Consider the following 26,581-nt stretch of genomic DNA (forward strand, 5'->3'; position numbering starts at 1 on the left):
TTTCAGGAACATGCACCAGTCACATTTGAGATCAACAATTGCACCCTGTAAATTGGGATGCAGTGGCTGCAAGCTAAATCAACAAATCCCTCCATAGTTAGGAGGAGTGCTTGAAAGAGAAATAACCTCCTAAGTGTTGCATTGCTCTGCATCATCTTAATCCTGCTTGCTCCAGGGATGCCGAATTCAGCTCGTCGGAGTAGATCTGCTCAGGTCTGTGATTTGCACCCAGGTGTTTGGGAATACATTTTAACAGAGCTGTGCTCTGTGGAGCCTGTCACAAGCAGTGGGTGTTTCTTTCTCGGACTGTTGGCTCCCTGCTGTGTCACACAGACCCTACTTGACATCCTTTTGCTCTTCCAGCTTCGGGTCATTACCCGTCCTAGGGAGGAAGCCCTGTAGGGCAGCCAGCTGCCCATTAGCATTCCTGAGGAGAGAATTTCCCTGAGGAAGCCTAGTGGAAGAGCGGCTGTGGTGGGGAGGGGTTGTGTAGAGGTGGAACACCTCATGCGCTTCTAGTAGATGTGGGAACTTGTGGGGATGGTCTGTCTGGAAGAGGTAGAGTCCCTTCAGCTGCTTTTACCTCTCAACAAAGACATCTCTGTCAGGGCATGCAGCTGAAGAGGAGAGAACAAGGGAAGCTGGAATCCTGCTGTGTCCAAGCTGAGCTGAGACAAAGCACAAGCACAGGGAGGGATGGACGAAGGCAGAGCAAAGGGAGTTTTGAAAAACAGTGGAAGCAGCGAGACATGGGATGGTCAGCAGGAAAACAAGGCTTCAGGGGTTGTGTGAGGCATCAGGAAGCCACTAGAGGTGAGGGGATCTCACACGACAAGCATGTGAGACCACGTCCCTGCTTTGCTCGGGCACAGCCACTCTCACCTGAGGCAGGGGGCAAGTGGTACTCGCGCGTCGCTGGAAGGAGCATCTGATCCTCCTGCAGGGAATGCTCCTCTGAGGGTCTGGAGGGGAGCTCAAGGTGGGGGAGAGTGGAGCTCCCAGCTTGGCACCTGGCACAGATGCTCAGGTTGGCCTGTCGTGGTCCAGGAACCAGGCAGCCCCTACCAGCTGTCCGTGGTGTCCTGCTGTGCTTCCCAAGCACTCTGCATGGCTCGGCTCTCCCAGTTCCTCCAGTGTGGCTTGCTGGAATCAGCCCAGCTGAGGGAGGTGGGATGGGGAGCCCAACAATGGGTCACAGAAGCACATCTGGGTTGGCATCAATAAGTTATAAAGGCTTGTCAGCAGACGAATGGCGTTACCTCAGCACGGACCAGGGCCAGGCATTAACTTTTCATGAATGGCAGCCGGGGAAGCAGAACATGCAAGAATGGGATGGCAGGAGCCCGAGATAAGGAGGCAGAAGAGCCTGGCAGAGAGCTCTGCCCACAGGAGAGCTCTCCAGGACCCAGAGAAGCCGGCCTGCCCACAGGAGAGCTCTCCACCACTACATGCTCCCTCCCCCTGAACTACTCCCATTGCAAAATCCAGTTCCACAGACTGCACACATCATGCCAGCAAGTACACACTGTGCTCAGCCCAAAGCCCCTGGTTGTTCAGATCCTCCTCCTGCATTTAATTTAATGAAAACTAATGGGGGAGACAATTATCCCTGAGGCTGGGCTCAGGAGATGTTTCGAGGAGGGAACTCGGCAGTTTCATGGAGATAGGTAATAATACCAGCCTGTAACCCTTAAGAACCAACAGGAAGGACTTTTCTATGCCCTGCAATAAAAAGCGCAACAGGCAGCAGTGCAAGATCTGGGCAGCTGAGCAAGGCCCGGGTTGGCAGGGATGGCCCCCAGGATTTGTGAGGGCAGGATTTCCTCATTGGCCTCAACCCCTCAGGGGTCATGATTCCAAGTGATGGACAATGCTCACACTCTACTTTCTGCAAAGCACAGGGGGACGTGATTGCCTGGACCAAAATCCACACTGGGGCACGGCTGTGGGCCCTGCACATGGACATCAGTGGCATTACCCTGGAAGCAAACCTGCCCGGGCAGCAAAGGGTGCAAACACACCCTGCTCCTCTGCTGACGGGCTCAGCAGGCACGATGGTGGTTCCCAAACCCAGCAGCCATCCAGTGCATTGCCCCCTCGCCCTTCTGCTCCTCGAGCGCCCGCAACCACACAGCGCTCGCTGCTGGAATTCCAGCAGTGACGTGGCCGCGGGTGCCAGTGCCAGGTGGGAGCATTCCCCAGGAGCAGCAGAGCTCCAGGACGGCCCACAGCCCCCCGAGCCCACAGCCCACGCCTGAAACTCCCCACAAGGAGGGAGAGGGCTCACAGCCAGCCACGTCCTGCCCCAACTAGTCAAAGGGAGAGAACAAGTCTCACACAGCAGCTGCCGGGAGCGTTTCAGGCACCTGGCACTCGCAACCACCAAAGGCCTAAAAATCCCCAGTCTTTCCCCAAATGCTGCAGCAGCCTCTGATGCTGCCCATTGGGGAAGCAGGTTGGGTTGCCTGCATTTCTCCATCCCCAGTAGCTCCTGGAGCTTTGTTCCTGCAGTGGTGCACACACCCACCCAGCACTGCAGCTCTTGCCCAAGGAGGGGGTCACTGCAAGCCCAATATTTATATATTTGAAAACAACGCTCATGTCTTCCCCTCTCCTTCTTACCTCCCAGCAGTGCAGCAGTCTGGCAACGGGAGGTAGCAGGACCCAGCTCCTGTCCCAGGGAGCTGCTGCAGGGGAGACCAGCCTCCATCGCCACGCTGGCATCCCAACTCCTCCAGCCTCTAATGAGCAAAGCCTGGGAAACAGCATACAGGAGAAAAAAAAAACCCCTTTTTAGCCCCTAAAACACCCCTCTCTGCCTGCAGCCTGGTGGGCTGGGTGTGGGGAGGGCAAGGGTCCGGCCAGCACATCCTCAGCCTGATGCAGACAACACTGACCATTTTCTAGGCTAAATTTTCAAAATGCTTAAAAAAAAAAAAATTCCAAGAAACAAGCAGGCACTGTTAACCTTCACCCAGGTCCTGAACTGCCCCCAAATCCCTTTGGGATTTTGAATTTCCAGCCTCAGCCAGCCCCCCCAAACACCACCGTCTCAGCTCTGCATCACCTCTGCTCCCATACCCCAAATCTGGGGTTTGGTCCTCGATAAAAGGTTGGAAAAAAATACCCAACTCCCACCCTGGGTCTGGCAGCAAACACCAGGAACAAACTGCAGAGCACCGAAATCAAATGTTTATGTTGATATTTATTACAGCAGGGGAAGGGGGAGACGGGGGGGAACCATTTCATTCAAAAAACCATCCCATACCAATGAAGACAATAATTTAGCTATTCATTTTAAAATACATTAAAACCGGTCCTTTCATTTCCTCACGTCAGAACAAAAAATTAAAAAAAAAAAAAAAAAAGGAAACCCCCCCCCCAAAACCTGAACAAGATGAAAAAGTGGAAAAGGTAAAAAGTTGACCCCTTGGGGAGCCCCTGGGTATACAATGCAACAAATCTGCATTCAGTTACTTGGAAAATATTAACCTGGCTGTAACTATGAGACTGACACCCTCAGACCCCCCATCCCACCCACCCCTCCCGACTTTCTACAGGTAAAGTACAATGAAAATGGCCTAGGAAAAAGAAGGCAAACGTTAAAAAAAAATTATTGGTATTACACACTAAAAAAAAATGTTTTGTCATCTCATGTCTTGCAGTCAGAATAATAAAAACAAGCCAAATGTCCCCCAAAAACATTTCAATGAAGGGGTGCGGAAAAAAGACATCCCTTTAATAAAACATTATCAACAAATATCATACACAAACTACAATGTATAATAATTATTTTTTTTTCCCCTCTCGGTAATTTTCGAACCAGACTACAAGGTAAGAAAAAACACTGAAACAAGATACAATGCTTTCAATAATCCGCACAAAGGTCAAATCCAAGGGAGAGAATATTTTACAGAATATGATATACATGGAGCAGAAATGGGAGCTGGAGAAAAACAAAGACCAAACTACAGGATAGTGTCATGTACAGAGATCCCAACCCGCCGCCTTGGCTCGTCCCTTCCTCTCCCACCAGAAGGAAGGGCCTTCGATGCTTGCCATTAATTTTTATTTTCTTATTACAGAGCGAGCCTACAGAATAGCAAGGTTACATTTTAACAACAAGAATTCTTTAAAAAATATCTCCATCCAGTTCCAAATTATAGGTAAGTGAAATCCTGACAAGAGCACATCTCTAAAGAAAAGAATCCCCTCCCCCCCTCCCCCCCCCCCCCCCCCCCCAATACCACCAAAGCAAATAAAACCCCCAGAAATTCCCAAAGTTAGCTGGAGATCACAGTTTCAAAGTCCCAGGTCAGATAAACCCCTTTTTCCCGGTGGATTAAAAAAAAAAAAAAAAATTATTAAAAAAATCGATTTTTGTAGTGAACCAGCTGAAGGACTCTGGGGAAGGGAGGGACAAGAGATTTCTTCTTGTACTCAGAGGGGGGGGAAAGACTAACACAGTGCATGCCACAGTCACAGAGAGCAAGATCACGATTCATTCGAGGATGTGATCCTAGAAGGGGTCACCTGCGTTAACAAGTTTATAACGAGGTGGTGGAGTCTCTTCCCCAAAGCAGATCTTGTTAACTGGAGGAGGAAGCGTTGTGCTGCAAACGAACAAAAAAAACCCCCCAAAACAAAAAAAGAAAAAAAAAAGAAAAACAACAAAAAAAAGAAAAACAGGCCTTCTGAACGAAAACCACCATTGTAAACTGTCCAGTTTATTTAAAAAAATGACTACAACAGAGACAACATGATTTCATATCTAGACTAGCTTCCTGGTGTCGCACGGCACAAACATACAACAGGTTCGGTTTCTGTCTTTATTTAAAAGAACAAAGCAAAGAGATCGGAGTTGGGTGCTAGAGGCTTCCGTTTGTTTCCAAAAAGAAGTGTCATGTACATATATAAACCCTTCTGCACAAAGAAGGGTCTTGTCATGTCTTGAAATATTTTAAGTTTTGTCCTTCATGTTTTATGGAATAAAAAGTTCAGCCTTTTTATTGCATGAAACTAAACCTGGGGTTTTGGCCCCCGCCACACGTGTCCCTGCCCATACACCTAGCTTCTTCTTCTTCTTCTTCTTCTTGCATAATTCGTTGAGATCCTCCGAACGGCAGCTGACTCTCTTGATCCTGGAGAGGAGGAGGGGGAGGGAAATCACACACTCATCGTCATGCTGGGGGAATACTGCAAGAGAGACAGAGCCACGGTGAGAAACCAGGCGGGTCAGACCCCCGGACATCGAAGAGGGGGATGCAAAAGGAGGCTGATGACAACTACACAGCAACCTAATTGGATCTAGTAAACCAGGAAGAGAGGATATGCTGGAGACTCCAATTTATCAGGGCCTAATCTGTGCTGTAACTTGCTTTTCCGGGAAGAAAATCAGCAGAACAGTATGGGGTGAGATGCAATTTAAAACAAATAATTAACATGCACATGTGTATATGCTGCCAATAGAAGGAGAAGAGGGATGTCTGCAGCCACCCATGGAGCCTCGAATCAGCCAGGCTGCACTGGGGCTCCCCTCCACCCTGCAGATCCTCCCCCCTACACCAGGTACAGCCCTGTCCCAGCACAGACCCCAGACTTCCACCCACTGGCCTATTCCCTCCTGCCCATTTTTCTGCCCTGGAGCAGCTCACACACAGCATAATCCAGGTCCAAGCCCACCCATCCCCGTGCCGGGACACCTCGGGACTGTCTCCCTGTCCCCAGGCAGGCACTCACTCACATTGTCATTTTGGAAGGAATGGAGAAAGTTGCCTCCCAGCTCCCCGTCGTCTCTTGGAGTGCCCGGGGGATTGCTAATGCCACTTATGTTGTTTGGAGAATTCTGTGGGAGACAGGAGGGGAGGTGGTGAGCAGGTCCCCACGCCGCCCCCCTGAAACGCCACGGGGGTAGGACACAGCCCTGCCCACCCCAGTCACACTCCCTGTGTCCCCATCCATCAGGGTCACAGCAGCACCCCAGTGCTGAGGAAAGGGGAGAGCCCACACACCCACCCTGCAACCCCACTTACTTTTGGAAGTCCATCTATGTCTCCTGACCCTGCACAGGGGAGAGAAAGGAGAAGAGCCTTACTGGGCCTGCAGCCATGGCCCTGTGCCCCTCACACCCTCACTGATTTCCACCCAAAGGCTCTGCTTTGAGCATTGCTGCAAACTGGGGGCTGACCCCGGGATGGGAGCAGGCACTGGGATGCTCTGCCAGTGTTCCCAGGGCATGAAGGATCACTGTGGCTCACCTAACGATCCGTTCATGTGATGGGGCTCCATCCCGCCCATGCCGCCCATGGGGCCGTCAGAGCCGGGGCCCATCGGGAACTGCGGAAGAAAAAGGTAACAAAACCAAAATCAGCCACGAAACAACCCCAAGCAGCTGCCACGGTGGCTCCTGAGGACTGTCCCTGCCCCAGCCATCCCTCTGGAGCAGGGCAAGGAGGGGCGTATCACAGAATGACTGACTGTTAAGGCTGCAAAAGTCCCTTGAGATCACCAAGTCTAACAGTCAACTCAGCACCACCACTAAACCATATTCTGAAATGCCAGATCCACACATTTCTTGGACACTTCCAGGGATGGTGACTCCACCACTGCCCTGGGTAGCACATTCCAATGCTCAGCAACTCTTTCCATGAAAAAATTTTTCCTAATATCCAATCCAAACATTCCCTGACATGACTTGGGGCTGTATCACCCCCCAAAGGCTGCGGGGCTCATGGTCCTGTGGGTTCGGCTCTAAAATCCAGCTGGATGGCAGACCCAGAGCCATGGCAGCACAGAGGGCTCCCTCCAACCAGCATTCCACAGGATTTAAGGTTGCCCATATCCCACAAAACCCAGCACCTCGGCCGGAGCAGCAGGACCGCCGCTCTCTTAATAAGCATAAAAAATTAACAAAGTCGCCCAAGAGTTAATCGCTTTTTGATGGTTTGTTTTATTTCTGTTTTGTAACAAATGGCTGAAATCAATTAAACTGCTTTACTCTCAACTGATGAAGTTAATTATGATTTGTTATGGTATCTGATATGTAAATTATTAGAAAGCAGACTTACATTCGATCGACTGCCTGCGGGCGGTACTGGATTAATCATTGTGTAGATGTTGTCACTTGAATTTGTTGAATCTGTGGAACAGTGAAGCCCAGTAAGTTGGGTGATTAATTCATTTCTTAATTAAAACAAACTCATGCCACTTGAACTCATTCTTTTGTATTTTATCACCCAAAATTCCCTCTAACTACCACCATTTTCTGGCTAATTTGTATTTAATGAAGATCCACAAAGTTTTTAATCACAGAAATTCAACTGTGAAAAATAATTCAACTCCTGGCTGGGAAGGGTGGGGAGGTAATTCCTCACCTTCCTGAGCCCCACAGCATCCAGATCCATAGGCGGATGTAGGAACATCCCCAAATGCCATCCCAAAGCCAAGCAGCCCATGCCACTCACTTCCCAGAAAGCCAAAAGCCACAAAAATTGGTCATTACCAATAGGGCAGGGATCACCTGTGCTCAGCAGTACAACCCCAGGGATGTGAGTTTCCTGGCATGGGAAGGGGCAGGAGCCTGGGAGGACTGGCCCTGGAGAGAGGGGGGGGTCTCAGGGGGCTCATACCTGCAGGGCTGGGCATGATGGGTGTCCCTGGAGGGCCACCGCCACCGGGCGGACCCTGCGGAGACAAAGCCGGCATCAGATGTGCAAACATGAGCATTGCCCACCTTTCCATGTTTTCAAACACCTCCCCCAACTCCCACCCCGTCAAACCCAGGCCCAGTCACCTCCCATGCCACTGATTCCCCCCCAGGACCACGCGACGAACTCCTGACAAAAGGACAGACAGCTGGGGCAGGAGGACTCACCACATATGTACCAGGCGATGAAGAAGAATATGGGATCTGTAAGGACAAGAGAGACAGATTCAGCCATGGGGGGGTCCCACAGGCTGGGTCCCAGCAGGGCACAGCCAAAACCCCCAGTGCCCCCTCAGCCTGGCCACGATGGGAGTCCCAGCAGCCTAAAAGAGGTTGGGGAACCCCACTGTCATTAGCAGGACTCAGCTAACGGGGAATGATCCCGTTTGAAGGACACTTCCCAACCAACCCAGCTCTTGCCCCAAGACACTCACTGAGTTAGCACTGCTGGGGTTCGGCCACGGTCTACCAGCGCCCGGCCCCCTGGGGACAGAATGAAACAGGCGAAAAAATAAATGTTGTGCTTTCCTCCAAACAGCCCCGAGCCAGCAGTCCAACCTCCCGGCACAGGGATTGCCTTACATGTTAATTCCAGGCATGCCAGGACCTAGGGAGTTGGGTGGAGGTCTCATGCCGCTGCCGTAGTTCTGCAACGATAACCAAGGGTCAGTCTACCGCAACGGGAAGGGACACCAGAGAGACGAGAGAAAGGGGAAAAAAGGCCAATAAACAAACAAAAACCCAAGCGTGTCTGTGTGCAAAAATGAGCTTTAAAAAACAAATTAATGACGATAAGCCTAAGAGGCAATCGTGTTCACAAAAAACCAGGCAGCTGAATATGGATGGGATCCAGGCAGAGCCCCAAAGTTCCCCCTCCTCGCTCTTTGTGGAGGGAAAACATCCCCCTCCCAGCTCTGGGAGACAATTCTGTTCACAGTCCCCAGCAACAGCCTTTTGGATTTTTCCCTCTGTGCAGGAAGCAGGGGCAGGAGGAGAAAAGGCACCACTTGGAAGGTTCCTGCTGCAGTGTAAGGATGAGGAAAGTCTGCATGAGCTCCCCCCAAGATGGAGCACTCCTTGCTCCCTGGATGGCTGCTGGAGTAGGGAAAACCAAGCCAGGCTTGTTTTTCTGTTGCTCCCCAGCTCTCTGCTCCATCCCCTGGAGCGGGTCTGCAGCCGCGGGGAGTGGGCGAGGACAGGCAGCCCCCTGGGCCTCCTCTCCTGCCTTATTCCTCCCTGGCTTAGCCTCCAGCTGGGATCAGGAGCCTCAGATCTGCATGCCTCCTCTCCTAAAACTAGCTCTAGTACAAAGCCAAGCCCAAGGCAGAGGAGGAAGAGGAATCCCCCGAATGCCGCGCTCCATTTGGTCTGTGCTTTGCTCCCTGTGCCCTCCAGGCGACGTGCAGCCGGATTTAGGTCGCGCTGCCGCTCTTCCCCTCCCACCTCCCTCTCTGTAATGCATCTTTTTGGATTGTATTTCTGCCATTTAAAGAAAAAACTGCTACAGCAGGAGGAGGGATGGCTGGCCACTTCCTACACCCCAGCCCCTTGGAGTGCTCCAAGATGGATTTTAAGTTCAATGCTTTAGTGCTGTCAATTTTTACCTGGATTTACGGATGCACCAGTGCATGGTGCCCTGCTGAGGGCATCACCAAAGTTTGTTTTGAAAAGGCAGAAAAGGGTTTTCCCCAAACAAATTACCAGCAAGTCCTTAATTGATTGAAAATTCAGCCATTTACACTGAATAGCAGCATCAAGCCCCTTGTTTTAAAAAAAAAAAAAAGGGCTCAGCATTTTTAATTGGAGTTGAAAGGCTGGAAAACGAAGCCAGCTGAAAGATGCTCAGGGAGGGTGGGGAGGGAACGCAGCTGTGCTGAGCGACCTGGGCAAGGCACCGCCAAAACCCACAGAGCTACAAACCCTCTTCATATCGGTGCTGGCAAACCCTGTCCTGGCTTCTGCAGAGCTACAAATGGGACTCTTAAAGGGAAAAAGGCAGCGGCAATCAGCTGAAAGGGATGATTCATCACTGCTGTGTAATAAGGAGCTGCTGTCAGGACGCCGGGATGTCCTGGCTGGATGTTCTGCAGCCCTCTGGAATTGTTTGAGCAGTATTTAGGAAGGTCCCAATACAAAACTTAAAGGTAAACAAGCCCTGGGCACACAAGGTGTGAGGGGCTGCTGGGTCTGGGTCGGTATTTTTGGTGGCTGCCTGCGCAGGCGCCGATTCCTGGATGGCTGCGGGGAGGCAGCGCCTGCGGGTGCCAGATTGGGAAGCCCAGCGCTTCTCCAGGGAAAGGCTGCCGCTTAAAAAACCTCTCCCCAATGTACACACACAGGGAACGGTGGAGTCAAAAATAAAGCTCTGAACATTTCACAACTCCTGCCGGCTCCCAGAGCCGCCGCCATCCCACGCGGCGCTCAGCGCGCGCTCGCCGCTTCCAAGTTTCACGGCGAGCTCTGGCAGTGGGAAGCAGCCTCCCCCGGGCAAGCCGCCGCCACTCGCCTTGGCGCAGGCCACGCTAGCAAAATGCATTTTTTCTTTTTTTATTTTGGGTGTAATCCTCCAGGAAAGGAGGATTTTAATCACAGCAGCAGCGCTATGAGATGGCTTGCCTGCGAAACGATGCTCGCGCAGGATTTTTGTCCCCTATCCTAGGATGGATGGAGATGGCCGAGCACCCCCAAGCAGCATCCTCAGGTTGGTGCTAAAGAGATGATACAACTCCCTCTTTACACAACATCCACTTATCTCAACAGTCTCCAGGGGAAAAACAAAACAAAACTCCAGCGCACCCGCTCGTCTCCTGACAGACTCTGATCCTCGCGCTACAAACTCCACGTAGGCGACGATGCAGAGAGGATAAACCTCCAACCAAAATATGGTAATCTGGTTTTGAAGTCTCATAGAAGGAACAAACAGGAGTGAGTCAACAACAAGCCACTCCATAAAGTGAATCAACGGAACGACAGCATGTATTAACCCAGATCTGCTTAATTTCAAGAGTTTACTCCCCTTTCCTGAAATAGAGAGCTCAAGCAGGCAGCAGGAGGGGCAGGTGGAGGGGAACCTCGCAGGGGAAAGCCTTATTCCCTTGCTCAAGGGATCTTTGCCATTTCTTTTTATTTATTAATTTCAAATGCAAGCCTCCTTTCCCTTTCCTGCTGTTAGGGTCGTAACTGTTTCCCAGGCAGGCAGTGTAATGCACTCAAAGGCTGCTCCGGTGCGGAGCTAAGTGCCATCCCCTCTGACAGAAGGGCAGGAGGGAGGCTGCAATACCCTTAATGAGCTCTGAAGACCTCACTCCTGTTAAAAGGAGGGATTTCCAGATGCAAGCCTAATGTAAAACGCATTAACACTAATGGGGGGACAGGGTGTGTTGGGGGGGGGGAACTCCCAGCCCTCTGAGCCCCAGGAGATTGTTCCCACGGTTTGTAGGACGCACTTTGGCACTGGGCTTACCTGCGGACCGGGACCCATGGGGCCCATCCCTCGTGGAGGATTCATCCTTTGCATGGGGCCGCCCATGTTAGGGTGCCCTGTTGGGAGGAAAGCAGGGGTGTTACGTGGCACCGCAGCCACTCTGGGTCCCAAATTAACAGCTGATTAGGAACATCAGCGCTCGACCCTCCTCTGCTGGGTTTACCTTGCTGTCGCGTGGGATCCATCGAATTGGGCAGCAATGGCTGTGTACCGGGAACGGCACCCGGGGGCTGTGAAAGCAAGGGAGCAAGATTAAAAAAATAAATCCTGCATCCTGCTGCATCCTGCTGCATCCCACATCCCACTGTGTCCTTCTGCATCCCACATCCCACTGCTACAGCCTCCAGGTGTTTGCCTCCCTCATCCTTCTGCAAACCCCCTCTAAACCTTAAACAAGGCGCCAGCGTTTTCTCCTCCCGCCAGGCTGCGTGCTCTTGTACTTTAGGGAAGCAGGGGAAAACCCAGACTGAGCAGGGCAGAGGTGCCAAATCCAGCAGGGAAAGGTGAGGAGCAGGATGGTACCCTGGTAACACACAGCACCAGGGCCAAACCAGGCAGTGATTCACTGGCTGTGGTGGGGAGATGCTCCATGTGTAGCAGAGCAGGGCTGGGACCCACCCCCACACAGGCTGAGGGGAAGCTGAATGCTCCCCCTCCCCAGACTCCCATTCCACTCGGGCAATGCTGCTATTTAAGCTTCAAAGGCTACTCCAAACAGATAAAGAGGAAGAAAAATGCAGATACTGTCTGCCTGAGGGAAGCAAACTGTAAACAGTTTTGCTACGGCACTGCTTTTTACTTGGATGCCAATACAGAGGATCCCAGTGCTGGAGCACAGCACAGGCCCTGGGTGCACACGGCTGTGCTGAGGCAGAATCAGCCCAGTCCCAAGTTTTTTGCAGGCTGGAAGCTGGCAGCAGGAGGAAGATAAACCAGGGGGGTTGCAGAGGTGGATATTTACACTTCTGCTGCCTGACCTTCCTGCCTGCCTGTTTATTCCTCTTATCCCTCAGGATGTGACCATAACCTTGCTGAGCTCTGCCTAGGTACAAACATGTGCTTTATATGTGGTGTTTGGGGGAATAAAATGAAATCATTCTAATTAACTTTACCCACTCCTGGATGCTTGATCCTGCTGTGGGAACAGCCTCCCCAAACCAGTCTCTCCTGCCTCTCCTGCCTGCTCAGTTCGCTGTGCTCACCTCCAGCAGAGCTCAAGACAAGCCCAGAACCACTGCAGGATGGGGTCCTGTTAAAACTGACCCATGAGGAGGTGCAGTGAATTAATACCTTGTTAGAACAGCCATCAGTGCCCTGGGTGGAAAGCTCTTCCAGCCACCCTGGCACGGGGGTCCTCCATTAGCCCCTTCTGGGTTTTTCTCAGCTACATCTCAGCTGTCTGACTATCAGTCAGCAAGTTCCAAAGATTCAAGCCTCAAATTCAGGAAGCACAAACCCAGAGCAAGCTGGTACACCCTATTTCCTGACTATCCTGCTCTTTCTGCTAATTAGACCTACAGGAAAATAACACTGATAGCCAAAAAACAAGCTCCCGAGGTAATTTTTGCAGAGACACCTCTGCTGCTAAAAGGAATTACAGGTTTCCTTTAATTTCCCTTTAGTGACAAATAACCTCTGGCTTGGTCATTACCCTATGGATCTGCACAGCATCATTGGGAAGGAGACAAATTCCTTAACCAAAGGCCACGCATGCGTCCAGGCAAGGCATGGGGTGGAAGCCTCAGTCCATAAGGCCAGAAACAAACTGCCCTTGTATAAGCTGGGATAAGAGGATAAACCCAACCCAAAAAATTCAGCAGTGACCTGCCTCGCTTGACCCTGCCGCTGATCTAAACGCTCGGTCAACCCAGCAGCAGGATTATCTTCATCACTTTAATTTTCTGCGATTGCAGGGAAAATCCAGGCGGACAGCGAGCACGCGGCACGGCACAGCCCTGCTGGGAGCACCACGGGCGGAAAGCAGCACATTCCCCGCGGCTGTTCCCACCCTGGATAGGCCCAAACCTCAAAATAAAATTAAACTACCATCGTTAAGTGACACCTGATGCTCCAGCACTAGGAAAAAGGAGGGTGACCAAAGGAGGCAATGCTTGCCACCCAAACCCAAGGAGCATCTGCAGGACACCTGGCCCTCATCCCCCTTCCCAAATAACAGCTATCCCTAGGAAATGTGGAATCCCGGGAGTGCAGTACCTGGTTGCCCATCCTGATGGGGGGCCGGGGACCTCCGGCGTAGCGCGGCGACATGAACGGCTGTGGGGACACAAAAGGGGGTCAGGGCTGAGCTGTGGGGAGGCAGCACGCTCCCCACGCACGCTGGTTAGCCTGTACACACTGCTTTTGGTATTTCTGTGGTTTGTTTTATTTTTTTTTTTCTGGAGACATCCTTTTTAAAAAAGTTATGTTTCAAAAGGGGAAAAAAAAAAAAAGAGAAAGGTGTCTGGAGTCCGTTTTTTAGACATTTTCTCTGTAGGTTTATTGTTTGAGAGCGTGTTTGACATCGGCAATACTAGGTGAGGCTGTTAAAATTAGTGCATGGGTGGGAAACCCTGAGTGTTAGATAATGTTCAAGTTTAAATATATAGAGATATATTAAAAAAAAGTGGCAAATAAGCACATACAGACACGCACACACAAAAAACCCCAGTGCTAAGTACTGAAAAAAAAAAAAAAAGAAGAAAGGCTTAAAGTTACTTCTTTTTACAACTGCTGCTACTAACAGAAGCTTAAAAACCCACATCAAGTTAAATTTCTCAGGCTACCTTGGGCAGGTAAAACAGTCTGATACCCACGATTGACTTCTCAGTTCATTGACAACTGCATATCCAAAAAACAAAAAACAAAAAACAAAAAACAAAAGAAAAAAAAAGAAAAAAAAAGAGAAAGAAAAAAAAAGAAAAAAAAGGGAAAAAAACCAACATTTTGCTTTGGAGCTGGGGTGCCCGGGAGGATGCTCCCCGGGGAGCGGGTACCCGCTGCCCAGCATGCTTACAGAGGGGGGAAAAAAGAAGTAAATCGAGCGCACGTCCCGGTTCACAGCCCTACCCATCACTAGTGTCTTTACCTGACTGTGGGGTCCCATCATGCTGCTAGGATTGTGGGGTGGAGGCTGTGCGTGTGGCGAGGGCTGTGACCCAGGCGGTCCCTGTGAGGTCAGACAGTAGAAGGAGGTTATAGATTAGCACATGAAAGCGCAGAAAGAGCTAAAAAAAGGATTCACGGGTGGACCTGTTTAGTTGGGGAGTCAGTTCTCCCGGTTTTAAATTATTGTTTTTTCCTTTTTTTTTTTTTTTGTTTCTAAAATTGAGTTTCTATTCATTTGCAGCCAAACAATGAGTTATGATATATGCAAAAAAAAAATATATTTTCAAAATCAGAATATCTGTCAAAATACAGTGGCCACATTGAGGGTAAACGGTCCAGTGGTTCAACCAAGTCTGCAATGATAAACACACAGGGAAACACTTTGCAGGGGCGTGCAACGAGGAAAAAAAAAATATATGCAGGAGAGGACCAGAGAGGTTGGGGGGAAATACAAAAAACACCCCCAAACTGAAAAAAAAAAAAAAAAAAAAAAAAAAAAAAAAAAAAAAAAAAAAGAAAAATTAAAAAAAAAAATCTTTTTTTTTCCTCTCTCATCCCAAAGGTTGGAAACACCTCTGGGTTTGTGTTTTGACCGTGGTTCACTGGAGGTGCTGGAGTGAGCGCGGAGGACGAGGAGCATGTCCCAGCTCACGCTTGGGCAGCGTTTGGCTGGCACAACCGGGGCTGCACCGCCACACTGAAGGGATGCAACATCCTTCCTCGAGGTGGATTCCCTAAGGATGCGAGTAAAATGGCTTGCGAGCAAAGAAAGGATGTCTAGGGGAAAAAAGGAGAGATTAGTTGGTGCAGGTTTAAGGCTGCAATGCAGCAGTCGCTGACATTTTGGGCTTGAACGCCCACTTTGGTTTTTCTTTTTTTTTTTTTTTTTTAAATTTCCCTTAAAAGCACAAAATGAAAATTTGCTTGGAAAAATCGCGAGCTCGGTGCAAGAAACATACCGGTGCGTGTTAACGTGAGGAAAGAAAAAAAAAAAATAGTATTTCTTGAGTCAAAGGAGGTGTAATTGGTAGAGAAAGCACAGGAGCTCTGTCAGTAGGTGATGGGAAGCGACGGCAGGCTCCAGGACCGGCGCCGGAGCAGATGTTCTCTACCTGCCTTGTTACTAATTTCAACAAGTGTTCGCCTTCTAGCTGCTGCCAGCAATGGCATGGTTTGTTACCATGAGCAATTTTCTTAATTAACAGACATTAATTAGCCATTTAGCAATTTTGCAAGCATTTGTTTAGCAGCTTTCCTAAACATGAATACCACTGTGATAATGGTACTGATTAGAGGGTCCCCTAATTAACAGTACAGGGAAGGAAAATTGAAATCACATAAATTAAAAAGGGAGGGGAAGTTAATGAAGGCAGGACATATTTGCACCTGCAAATCTTTTGTACGGCGGAAACTTGAGTGCAATGTAAATAAAGTAAGAGGGTGGGTTTTTTCTTCTTCCCCCTTTTTTTTTTTTAAAAATTTTTTTTTTAAATTTGAATGGTTCGGCGGTGAGATGGAGCCAAGCGGATTTAAAACCAACAGCCTCCTGCCAGCCTCTCTGCTCCAGCCGCTGAAACCCCACCACTTACACCACCATTTATTCTCCAGGAGCCAAAAGGAACCAGGCCCTGCCCTTACTGCCTGGCCAACCTCATCTGGACCAGGTCACAGCACCTCAGGACAGCCCTCCCCCTGCCTTCTCCATCCATGTCCCACCAAAGTGGAGAAGACAAACCTTTGAGGTCCAACTGCAGCATCAACCTCCTTTAGCAGAAGTCCTCTCCAGGCATTGAAGTTGACTTATTTCTGCTTCTGAGTTGCTAAGTCTGTCTGTGAATGCAAAGTGCAGCAAGAGCAGCACACAGCTCCCACTATCCCTCAGTGAGGTCTGGCCACCACCAAAGCCCTTCCTACATGTCTCAGCCACAGGATTTGGGGTAGGGAAGATTAGAAGAGGTGAATGAGTGATGAAACCAATTGGAAGGTAAAAACCAGGGCTGGCAGAGGCCAAACCTCAAGCCCCATCACTGCAAGAGTCAGTGTCCCCCATGATGCCTGCCTTGTGCTGCAGGAGGGGGTCATTGTTGTCCAGGTACCGATGTCCTTCCCCTCGTATCCCACAGCAGGTGAGGATGTGGGGTGAACAGGTATCAAACACGTGGGAGACACGGCCACCTGAAAGCACCCTGGCTGGGCCTGAAGGTGATGCTCTGGCTCTGCATTTCGAGCTGCAGAGCAAACAGTGTTTGATTATTGGAGAAAAAGCATCTATGGGACATGGCAGCATTTCCACCAGAGAAAAATCCCCTGTGGCAGCTGGATCCAGAGAGCATCCGCTGTTTGTGCTGCTGAGTGCATCCTCTGGAGCGTGGTCCTGCCCCAACACCAAGGCTGCTCCCGGGATGCTCCAGGCTCAGCGCCACAGCATCCTTGCCCTTGCATTATCCCATGTGGTACCGTTCCCAGAGGACACTTCTGGATAAGGTGATGCCCAGCTTGTGCAAATGTTTTGGCAGGCAGGTAGGAGATGAAAGCAGCTTTTTTATTTTTCCTTCTTTTCTTGCTTTTTCCCAGCAGCAGCATCCAACACGCTCGCTCGGAGCTGCGACTGCCGCAGCCCCCTCGGCACGGCTGTCCTGCTCCGTCAGGAATGCAGCCCCTCTGGACAGTGTTATCTCCATAAATATTTACAGATGTTTCCGGGCTGGGACCCGTGTAGGGCTAGGAAGGCCTGCCACAGCGGTTGCCTTTTCGCACGGAATTGCCTCGCTGCAGAGGAAGCGGCAGATGCTCCCGATGGATCATGGCAGTTGAGACAAATGTTTTGCAGAGACGACTTGTGGGCACCAACCAACAGAACATCCCTTTTTTCTTAAAAAACCCTGTGTTTAGCAGTTATTAACTACTCCTGTTAAAAGAGGAGGTTGAACACATGCCATCCTGCTTCCTCCACATCCCTCTGTCCAGCCCTGGAGACACATCCCTGCGGCACAGCTCCTTCTGACACTCCATGCTGGGCAAGCAGGACCTGCTCTGCAGTTGCTTCACTCTCATCTCCAACCAGCACTCTCTCCAACCAGAGAAACTCCATAATCTAATAAGTTTTCCCTTTTTTCCCCAAATTGGACACTCTTGTGTGTGGGGTTGTTCTTCATCTTCCTGTAGCTGCCTCAAAAAACACCAAAAACAAGTCCACAGCTGAAACGGTGTTAGAGGAAACTGTTTCCAACAGCTGTCGGTGCCTCAACCTCTGCTCTGCTTCATTTTTTTCTCCCCTCTACACTCCAGGGACTTTCAAAGCCCAGCCTGGCTTGCCGGACAGCCGAAGTTTGCTGCCACAGCTGCTTCCTACAGGGAGTTTCCAGGAGATCAGGTTATTTCCACTCTGTCTTTCATGAGCTCGACTCCTCAAACTTCTTGTAAAATATTAAAGATGGAAAATGGCATGAGCAATCATAGCTCTGCGTGTGTCAATTTATGTTTCCAGTGTAATTCACCACAAATGGATCATGTTTTATGGGCTACATACTTTCAGCTAATGGGGGAGTTTTGCTATTTAAAAACATTTTCAAGCACCTCTGGGGGTGGCAGAACAAGGCAGGACGGTACGAGAAGGCAAAGCATCACTGCCATGAGACACCGATGGTTTCGAGATAGCAATAGGGAGGCATCTTGTGTTTAAAATACCTGCCCCTGCCTGCCAGTTTTGACGTTAGAAAATACTAAAATAAATTAGATGGATATTAATTGAAGCCATGCCTGGGTTTATTGGAGAGGAGCTTTATTTCTACTGAAGGAGAGAGATGTTTTGCAAGTTGTCAAGAAAAAAATGAGGTATCACTTTAGCCTTTAGGAGAGATGCTCCAGTTGCCTTCAAAGAGAAAGACCCTGGTTGACTTCCAGCATGTGGTGCTGGGTGAGGACCTTCCCGAGAGAGGGCAAGGCGAGGCCAGGAGAGGTTAGACAAGGCAAGGCAAGGCAAGGCAAAGCAAGGCAAGGCAAAGCAAGGCGAGGTTAGGCAAGGCAAGGCAAGGCAAGGCAATGCAGCAAGGCAAGGCGAGGCGAGGCGGGCCAAGTTCCCCCGCAGACAGCGAAAGGCAGTCGTGGGCAGGAGCTCTGCCTCGCCTGCAGCTGGGGCTCCCAACTGCAGAAGCCTGGTTTTAAGGAATATGTTTAACACAAGCTCTTCAGGAAACAAACCCGTGTCAGCCGGAGCCAAGAACAGTCACCTCCATCTGGCTGGAGCACCCGAGAGAAAGTTGACTGCAAATCCCACCATATGCTCCAGACGCTCGGTACAAAAGCCTCGGGCATCCTACTAAACTTCCAGAAAAAAAACTTTCTCTGATGCTTGCTTTTCCTTTCCTCCAGCTTGTAGGCTACCTTCCTTCAAACCCTGCCTGGTGCAGGCTGGTACCAAGTTCTATCCCAGGATTTTGGGAAGAGCAGCCTGGTTTTATGGCTCTTGTGCTGCCTCACAGGAACTGGCTAACCAGAGCTGGTGGCACCTGCCGAGCAGTGCCAAATCCCACTGAGCCATCAGGACAGCTGGGCAGGGGGAAAATGGTGGCCTCCAAGGAGGGAGCAGGACAACATGGACCCCCTCCTATTGTCCCTGGCTTTACCATCCTCACCCCACGGGCGACCTCACCCAAAGAGGGAGGTCTCCAGGATGTGGGGAGGAGAGGCGGGGAGGGCAGGGGATGTAGGGAGGGAGCCCCCTGGGCTCTGGAGCCCCCGGTCCTCCCCAGCTCCAGAGGTCTGTCTGCATTAGGGGGCAGTGTGGGAACACGGAGCAGCCGGTGCTTTGTTTTGGTGCATCTCGGCGCTGAGCCGCTGATGCATAGCTAACGCAGCACCGACATTGATTTATGGTCAACTTTCCATTTCATCAGCGCGGGGTACGGGGCGGCGCTGGGGAGAGCAGGCATGGCTGGGGGGCTGCTGACTTGCTCCCCCCCTCCCCCCCATTTATTTAGTGGTATAAAGGTGTGATATTAATTGCTTTCAATTTTTCCTTTTCCTTCCTGTATTTCCCTGGCACCCCCCTGTCCCTCCTGCAAGGGATCTGCACCCCGGCATGAATCCAGCTTTCAAAACAAAAGCAGGAACGCCTCTGATGACCTTTAGGAGGATGAGCAGAGGGTTTGTTTGCTCATCCCAATGGGACAAAGAGAGAGATTTAAATAAAAGCATCTACCCATGCTGGCCATCAACCCAGCCAACCTTTTGTCCGGAGCGCAGCCGATGCTGTGCCACTGGCTGGCACCATGAAATGCCCCAGCAACCCAGGAGTGCCATGGGCCTCTCCTTTCCCATAATTTTGGGAGATTCTGCAGGCTGCACTTCCCTTGGCCCCTGGCCTGAAGGTGCTGCTGAGCCCTGGCACTGGGAAGGGTATCTCACTGCAAGGCAGCGGCTGTGGATGGGCACTGTAGCCTGGAGTCCTTCTTGCTTCTCCCTTTCCTGGAACATTCTTTCTTCTCCCAAGCTCACTCACATGGTTTTGGGCTACAGAGTCCCAGGAACAGTCCATATACATTTTCTTCCTTTGCCAATCTGTGGTGGACATCCTCACATTCAGGGCTGGGGGCGGTCATGCACCCCCAGGGTGGTAGTGCAGGGTTTCTGCTACCTGAGCTTTGCCGGTGACTCATTCCTCAGCTCCCTGTGTGATGCCCCACCATGCCTGGACATGACCAGTCTCTAATTCCTCTTAAAAACTATCTGCCCATGCCTGCTACCCTTGGGAATATCCCTTGCAGGTCCCTGGTGCAGAAGAGCGAGATGCTGAAAATCCATGAGTCCTCTCCAGCAGTCTCCCGGCATGAGGATGGCACTGGCTGAGGTGGTACCACCTCACTCACTCCCAGGGCTGGCATACCAAAGGTTGGGGAAAAATCCTTTCTATCTTCTGTGACCTTTTTGTTTTTGCCCTCTGAATTTAGGCACTTTAATCTCCTACAGATAGGAAATTACCCCCGAGCTGTGACTGGCTCGACACTGAGCCTCCAGCCCACCTCTGCAAAGAGCTGCTCTCCAGCATCTCCCGAAGCTGGAATCGGCTCCAGCACCCGCAATAAATCAGACAGGCTTTCATGGAGGCGATGTTCAGACTGTGTTAAAAGGTGGGATTTTTCTTCTGCTTTCCATCCCGAGGGCTGGGAGGAGAAACCAGATGTTGGAGGGCTTTCAGGAAAGGCAGGCTCTTGAGATGTCACATGTGAGCCATATGCACCAGCACCCACCCTCTCTTCCCTCCGGCAGCGCTGGGGATGGGCAGCATCCCCCACACGACACCTGTACCAGTGTTATTACATTATCTGGGGCTTCAGGATCCCCTCCTGCTTCTGAGCCACCCCCTGCCCCAGCGGCTCCCAGGCCAGCTGCACGGCAGGCAGGGAGCTAGGATGGGTTGTTTGCTCCTGAATCAGACCCTCAGTGCAAAAGTGCTACAGGAGGGCAGAAAGGAAAGAGGGGGGACAGCTTGGGGGCTGTCAACAGGAAGAGTCGAGACGGCAGCATGAACAGTAAGTCTGGAGAGATGTGACTCCTCTTCTTCACCTTTCCCGCTCCGGGAAAGCCAACCCATACTCTTGGTGCCTTGCCTTAAATTCATGCCAGTTCTGCAGCCCTCGCAGCTCGGCGTGAAGCAGAAGCCCCAAAGGACAGTCAGCTTCACCACGGGGCGAGATCAGGACGTTTTGGAGACACATTTGTTGGAAGTAGCAGCTTGGCACTCGGATTGCTGGCAGCAGCTATGACCTGCGAGATTGCATCTCCGGCGTTGGCTTCACCCCCTGCCGCCGAGCGCTGCTACAAGATTCGCCTGTTTTAGGGTTCCCGATCAATATCGGATATTCTTACTTTGTCAGAAGCATGTTCAGGAAATGGGATCTCTCTTTCTCTCAAAAAAAAAAAGACAGCACCCTCCTTCCCCCTTCCCACACAAACGCAATTGCCGATATCGGGCTCAGATATCGCCACAATAAATCACAAGCTCCTTATCGAGCTCGCCTGTCTACTGCCCGAGAAGTTCTCCCATATACAAATCACAAGCCCAGATTAAAAAAAGCCCAGCTTGCCAAAACAAATATTCCTTTCAACTCTTATCCCATTTTTAACACGAACAAGTGTTTCGTCCTCAAGCAGGAGGATTTTAAAGCACCGAAAGCTTATGTTGCTGCAAACCAGTGCAGCTCACCCCAGGCAAAGAGATTCCTGAGAAAACCCCCAAGGTTTGAGGTTTGAAAACTCCTTTTCTTTGTCCTTGTTGTGTCCTTTCTGTCAGCATCACTCCAAACATGTTAGCCCCTCCTCTGTCAGCTCGGTGTGGGATAAGGAAGGAGTGAGGGGATGTTGGGGACTTTGCTGGGTATTTGCTTACAAGGTGCCTCCACGGCATTCAGGGATTTGGCTGGAGCCCACTCCCGCCTGCAGCCGCAGCCAGGGCTTGTTAATGCGTTCAGTGATTGCATTTGGAAAAAATCAAGCGGTTAACCAGAGGAGGGGGAAAAAGCTTCAGGAATCAAAATCCAGAATGTTTTCAATTACGCCCGTCTGTTAGGACTGGAGAACAAATACAATCCCAACCCAAACACAAACCAAGCAGCTTTGTAAAAAAACACTGGTTGTAAATACACAGTAACCTCTTTGAGCGAGAAAGGAATTTGCTTTAAGGCCACAAAAGATAGAAAGCAAATGTGGAAGGACAGCAGAACACAAGTTATTCCTAGACAGGTCAGCTGTGCAGGCATGCTGCTTCCCTAGCATCCTCTTGGGGAAAAAAAAACAACACAGGCATGACAGCGCTGACACCCAGAGCGAAAGCAAACACGTGTGCGGTGTGGAGGGAGCACCGGGAGGAGCGGCAGCCTACCTGGAAGAACCCGGGCGGGATGGGGCCCCCGGGCATCCCGTCATTCGGGGGAATGTTTCCAAGCACGGGACTCGGGGCAGCAGCTGCGCTCTGTGGGGAACAAAACCAGGGCAAACATGGTCAGGTTATGACAAAAGCACATCAAAAATGCCACCTCTCCTGCCACATCATACTGAGTCCATCTGCCTTGTATCTCTGGGGCCCTGAGCATCTTTCCCCCTGGAGGATGCTCACAGCTGGAGGGGCACCGGTCTCTGTGACTCACCCACGGAGGAGATGGCCACACAGAACCTGGAGATGATTCTAGGGTTTGTTTATTCATTTATCCAGGCATTGAGTCTTGTTAATCCACCAAGGAGCCTCATCCAACGTGTCATTTTAGGCAGAAGCTGCTTGAAAGCTTTGAAAATGCTTCTCTCCTACCTCCCCGCCATGCTTGATGGTTTAGCCCTGTCCTTCCAAAATTATGCTTCCCTGACCTCACCAGCATGCCAAAACTTTATTATTCATTTCCAAATTCATTGCACTCAACCTGTGGAGTCACATTCCCCCTCCTGCCTCCCCAGAATGAGCCACCAGCACAGCTCCAGCCCCAAAAAGGTGGGACAGAGACAGACATGGGGTACCTGGACACCCCACTTGCTCCTTCTCAGCATCCCTATTTGTATTTATTCACTTCTTCTGGGAAAGCACCAGCATTATGGGAAGCTCCCACTCTAATGGAAAATATAAGAAAAAGATCTTTCCCTAAAAGCCACTGCTGGTGACACACCCCTGTGGGGTTAGGAGCAGTACCTGTGCCATCCAAGTGCAGCCCAGTTTGCCACCACCAAGTGACCTCCATTCCCAGGGCAGTTATAAAGGCACCTCAGTGCTGTTAATTAGGTTTGGATCACTGAACTACTCCCTCCACCAATTTTTATGATGGACGTACCCACCTAAAACCATGGTGGAAAAATTTTCCACTGAGGAAATCCCATGAACAGATGGGGTACATGTGAGCCTGCTCAGGCTTGGTTTTACCCACTAAACTCCACGTCCCAACAGCAGCTGAGCCAGCCCCGGCTCCTGACCGCATCTGATGCAGCAACAACCACAAGATGTGAGCAGAGGGGGAAGCCAGGCTGTCAGAGCAGCCTGGAAAATTAAGGATTATTACTAAGGACTAAGGATTGCCATGATAGGATCCCCATGTTTGGTCGGCAATCTTGCTATTTCTGACCAGAAAGCCTTGCAGAGGCAGGGGAGCACCTGACTAATCATTGCCTTGTGCCTTCCCAGGGCATCCCTTGTGCCCCTCATCACGCTCTCCAGCAGGAGCTGGCGTGCAGGATGTGGGATGAAGGCCAGGACCATGCCGGATGAGTGGTTGGTTTTACCACCCCAGCACCTCAGAGCTGCAAGTGACACAGACAACAGCGGAGGCTGATTCCCCAGTAAGAGCCTCCCTTCATGAAATAACCAGTTCCCCCTGAGGCTACAGAGTCCTGCAACCCCAGGCACAGCCCACACCACACTCCCCCCGTGCCCCTGAACAAGGCATCCTGAGCAGCCTTTCCCCCATCAGCAGCAAAGGCCAGATCTGAGTGTTTTTACAGTTAATAAAAAAAAAAAGTCCTGGCAGGAAAAATAAGCCTGCCCATTCCAGGCTCTTTTTATACATCAGACGGCAGCAAAAATAGATGGGAGAGGGAGTGAACCCACTTCTCCCCCTCCCTCCATCCCCCCAAGTGGGTCAGCTATAAAAGTAAAACCAAATCTTAATCCAAGGCCATGAACATATTGCAGTTTCTCTGCAAAGCAGATGACGGTTCTTAATGCAAAAATATATAAGACCGAGCCCCAAACTGCAGCGAGCCCATTCGGAATTTCCTTTATTAAACCCTCTATCACGCAAAACGCTTCTCTCCCAAGGCGGCAAGCGCTGCAATAAAGCTGCCAAGGTGATATTTTATGGTTTCAAGAGATTTCCAGCACACTATAATCCTCTGCTTGGGGAATCTCCCAAAGCGAAATGGATCCCGAAGTGGTGGGGAGTGAGGAGGCACATGGATTTGGGGATCCAGGGGGAAAGAAAGCTGCTCCTCTCCTCCCATCTGCAACAGGGAGCAGAGGGAGAAGGGCAGAGGAGCCAAAGAAAATCTTGAAGCAAATGCCCATTTTTCCACAAAACCACAGAGTATTTTTCCGTGTTAAACACCCTGAAACCTCACCTATGCCTTCGCGGCGTAAACGGGGATTTAAAGTTCCTCACACATGTGGCGCTTGGCAGAACTCGGTAATTAAAAACCCGCAAGTGCCCTGAGCATATTGTAGGATGGGAGCCAAATTGGTCAGCCCTTGATGAATGATTTACAAGGCTGCAAAGTGACATTTTATTTCTTTTTTTATTCCCCTCCCCATCACCGCTGCTAAGGTAAACACCGAGGCACCTTTAGCCCTGTGAAGCGATGGGAATGCAGCCGTGGCTGGAGCAGCACTGTAGAACACTTGGGCGTGCCAGAAATGAAAGAAAAAAGGGGAAAAAAGACAGCAGGAACAACTTTTCCAAACCTTAAGGGTGAGCACCCAAACCCTAAGGGTCAGCGTCCAAACCCAAGGGCTATCCAGCACCCATTTCCAGGACTTTTTTGGCCACGCAACTCCTCCCACATGGTTTATATTCACCATTTTGTCCCAGAAACTCTTTTTAGGGACTCTTAGTTGCAGTTTGCTTTCGAAAGCTCTTTCCTTAGGTGAATTATCTAAAACCCATCGAGTCTCCCTGGTGCAGATACAATGTGCAGTTGCCACAGAAGCTGGCCAAAAGGGGCATGGAACTGCTGTGCCACCACGTCCAAGCTGGTACTGAACCAGAAGCACATCAGTCACATGAAGGTCCCCATTGGCATGTGATACCCTGAATTTCCTTCCACCACAGCACATGGAAACCACTGCCAGAAATGAGCCAGGACAGCTCTGGCAATGCTGGCACGCCAGCTCATTTGCCTTTCGTAAGATGGCAAATTTTCTCCACATTGGAAATCAATATATATGTGTTCCTGGGGCGCACATGTATAGCTATATACACAAACACACATATGTATTTTTAATTCCCTGCCACATACGTTGGTATTTTTCCTCTTTTTTTGGTGGAAGCCAGCGGAATGATGACAATCTGGATCACCGTGTTTCGCTTCCAAACCAAAGCTCTCAGTTAACACACCGGCCTGGTACGCCAGCAGATGCCGTCTAAGCCTTTAAATCGCACACTAATTGCACTAATTGAGCTAACAGTCTCTGTTTCGTCTCCCTACCCTGAGTCAACCAGCATCTTCTGGTACTGCTGTAGAGATCCAAGCTGTTGACTGTAGTGTTATTTTGTCAGCCATTAAACGATTCATCAGAGTCATTAATTGATTTATTACCGCTGCCTGCGAGTATAGCTTTGCAAATAAAGAAGGATGGAGGTCAGGAGGCAATAGAAATCGGACAAAACAGCACAGCCAGGAGCTGGGCACTTGAATTATCGGCAGGAGCCCGCTTGCGCAGGACCGCTGGCATCAGGTTATGGAGGAAAAAAAAAGGGAAAAAAGGAAAAGATGTGCTGCAAAGCCGGTTAGGGTCTTCAGCTGCAATCTGTGCAGGATGTAAAAGGGCTATTAAAACCATCTTGTTTTCTTAACCCAATCCTTCAGGAGAAACCAGGTTATTCCGCTGTATTAACTGTGCTGAAGAGCAGCAGAGAAGAGGCACTGGCGTGGCTGCCTCACGCAGCTCCCTGGCCTCTGGTGCATCCCCACCAGCACTTTGGTGTCACCCACATTTGCTTTCCCAGGCCGGCTGAGCCGGGAACACAACTCACCTCCGCTGTCCCACAGCCCTGGGAGGAGCTGCGGTCCGGTGCTTTTATTTATTTACTTTCTTTACTGCAGGGTTTAGGGCTTTGCTGGGCGTGAGGGCTTGCTGCGAGCAGGGTGCGGCGAGCCGTTTCCTGCCCCCCGCCCTGCCGCACGCTCGGCCCCAGAGCAGCCGTGAGGCACCACCGAGGCCCCACGAGGGTTTTGGGGGCTGAATTTAGAAACCAGAGCAGGTGGGTTGAAATCACCGTCACCACCAGAACGTTGCTGCTCCCAGCCCCCAGCTCCTAATACTGCCTAATAAAAGGCAGTACCCTACAAGAGAGGGCTTGGGAAGCTAAGGAACTTTCTGGATGTGCTGTCCACACACAGGGCTGCTGCAAGGGATTCTTCCTCCTAATCCCCATTGCTGGACATTGAAGAGCAGCTTGAAGGTGGGCTAAGGCACTGCACCCCATCCTGCAGGGCTCTCAGTGTCATGGTGAGACAATGGTGGCAATGGTGGCCAAGCCTCAGCTCACCACCCACCCAAAAACCTGCCATGCTTCACCAACACAAGCAATGGTTAA

At 50.6% G+C, this 26,581-nt stretch overlaps 1 protein-coding gene across 2 annotated transcripts in view; it reads right to left on the reverse strand.

Moving 5' to 3' along the window:
• Positions 1–4,707: 4,707 nt before the first annotated feature.
• Positions 4,708–26,581, reverse strand: part of SSBP3 (single stranded DNA binding protein 3) — a 54,298-nt gene continuing 32,424 nt past the window's right edge. Inside the window, exons 5-18 of one of the 2 annotated variants that reach the window (XM_048312829.1) lie at positions 22,174–22,263; positions 14,275–14,355; positions 13,404–13,463; positions 11,353–11,419; positions 11,169–11,245; positions 8,288–8,352; positions 8,140–8,188; positions 7,874–7,909; positions 7,629–7,683; positions 7,068–7,138; positions 6,258–6,336; positions 6,033–6,061; positions 5,744–5,845; positions 4,708–5,196 (exon numbers count right to left, since the gene is read on the reverse strand). In XM_048312829.1, the coding sequence (XP_048168786.1) occupies positions 5,167–5,196; positions 5,744–5,845; positions 6,033–6,061; positions 6,258–6,336; positions 7,068–7,138; positions 7,629–7,683; positions 7,874–7,909; positions 8,140–8,188; positions 8,288–8,352; positions 11,169–11,245; positions 11,353–11,419; positions 13,404–13,463; positions 14,275–14,355; positions 22,174–22,263 (891 nt within the window). In that variant the 3' untranslated portion in view covers positions 4,708–5,166. The remainder of the gene's footprint in view (positions 5,197–5,743; positions 5,846–6,032; positions 6,062–6,257; positions 6,337–7,067; positions 7,139–7,628; positions 7,684–7,873; positions 7,910–8,139; positions 8,189–8,287; positions 8,353–11,168; positions 11,246–11,352; positions 11,420–13,403; positions 13,464–14,274; positions 14,356–22,173; positions 22,264–26,581) is intronic. The other variant, XM_048312830.1, reaches the window with a different exon arrangement.

This window comes from Corvus hawaiiensis, chromosome 9 (assembly GCF_020740725.1).
Source record: "Corvus hawaiiensis isolate bCorHaw1 chromosome 9, bCorHaw1.pri.cur, whole genome shotgun sequence".
Classification (NCBI taxonomy): domain Eukaryota; kingdom Metazoa; phylum Chordata; class Aves; order Passeriformes; family Corvidae; genus Corvus; species Corvus hawaiiensis.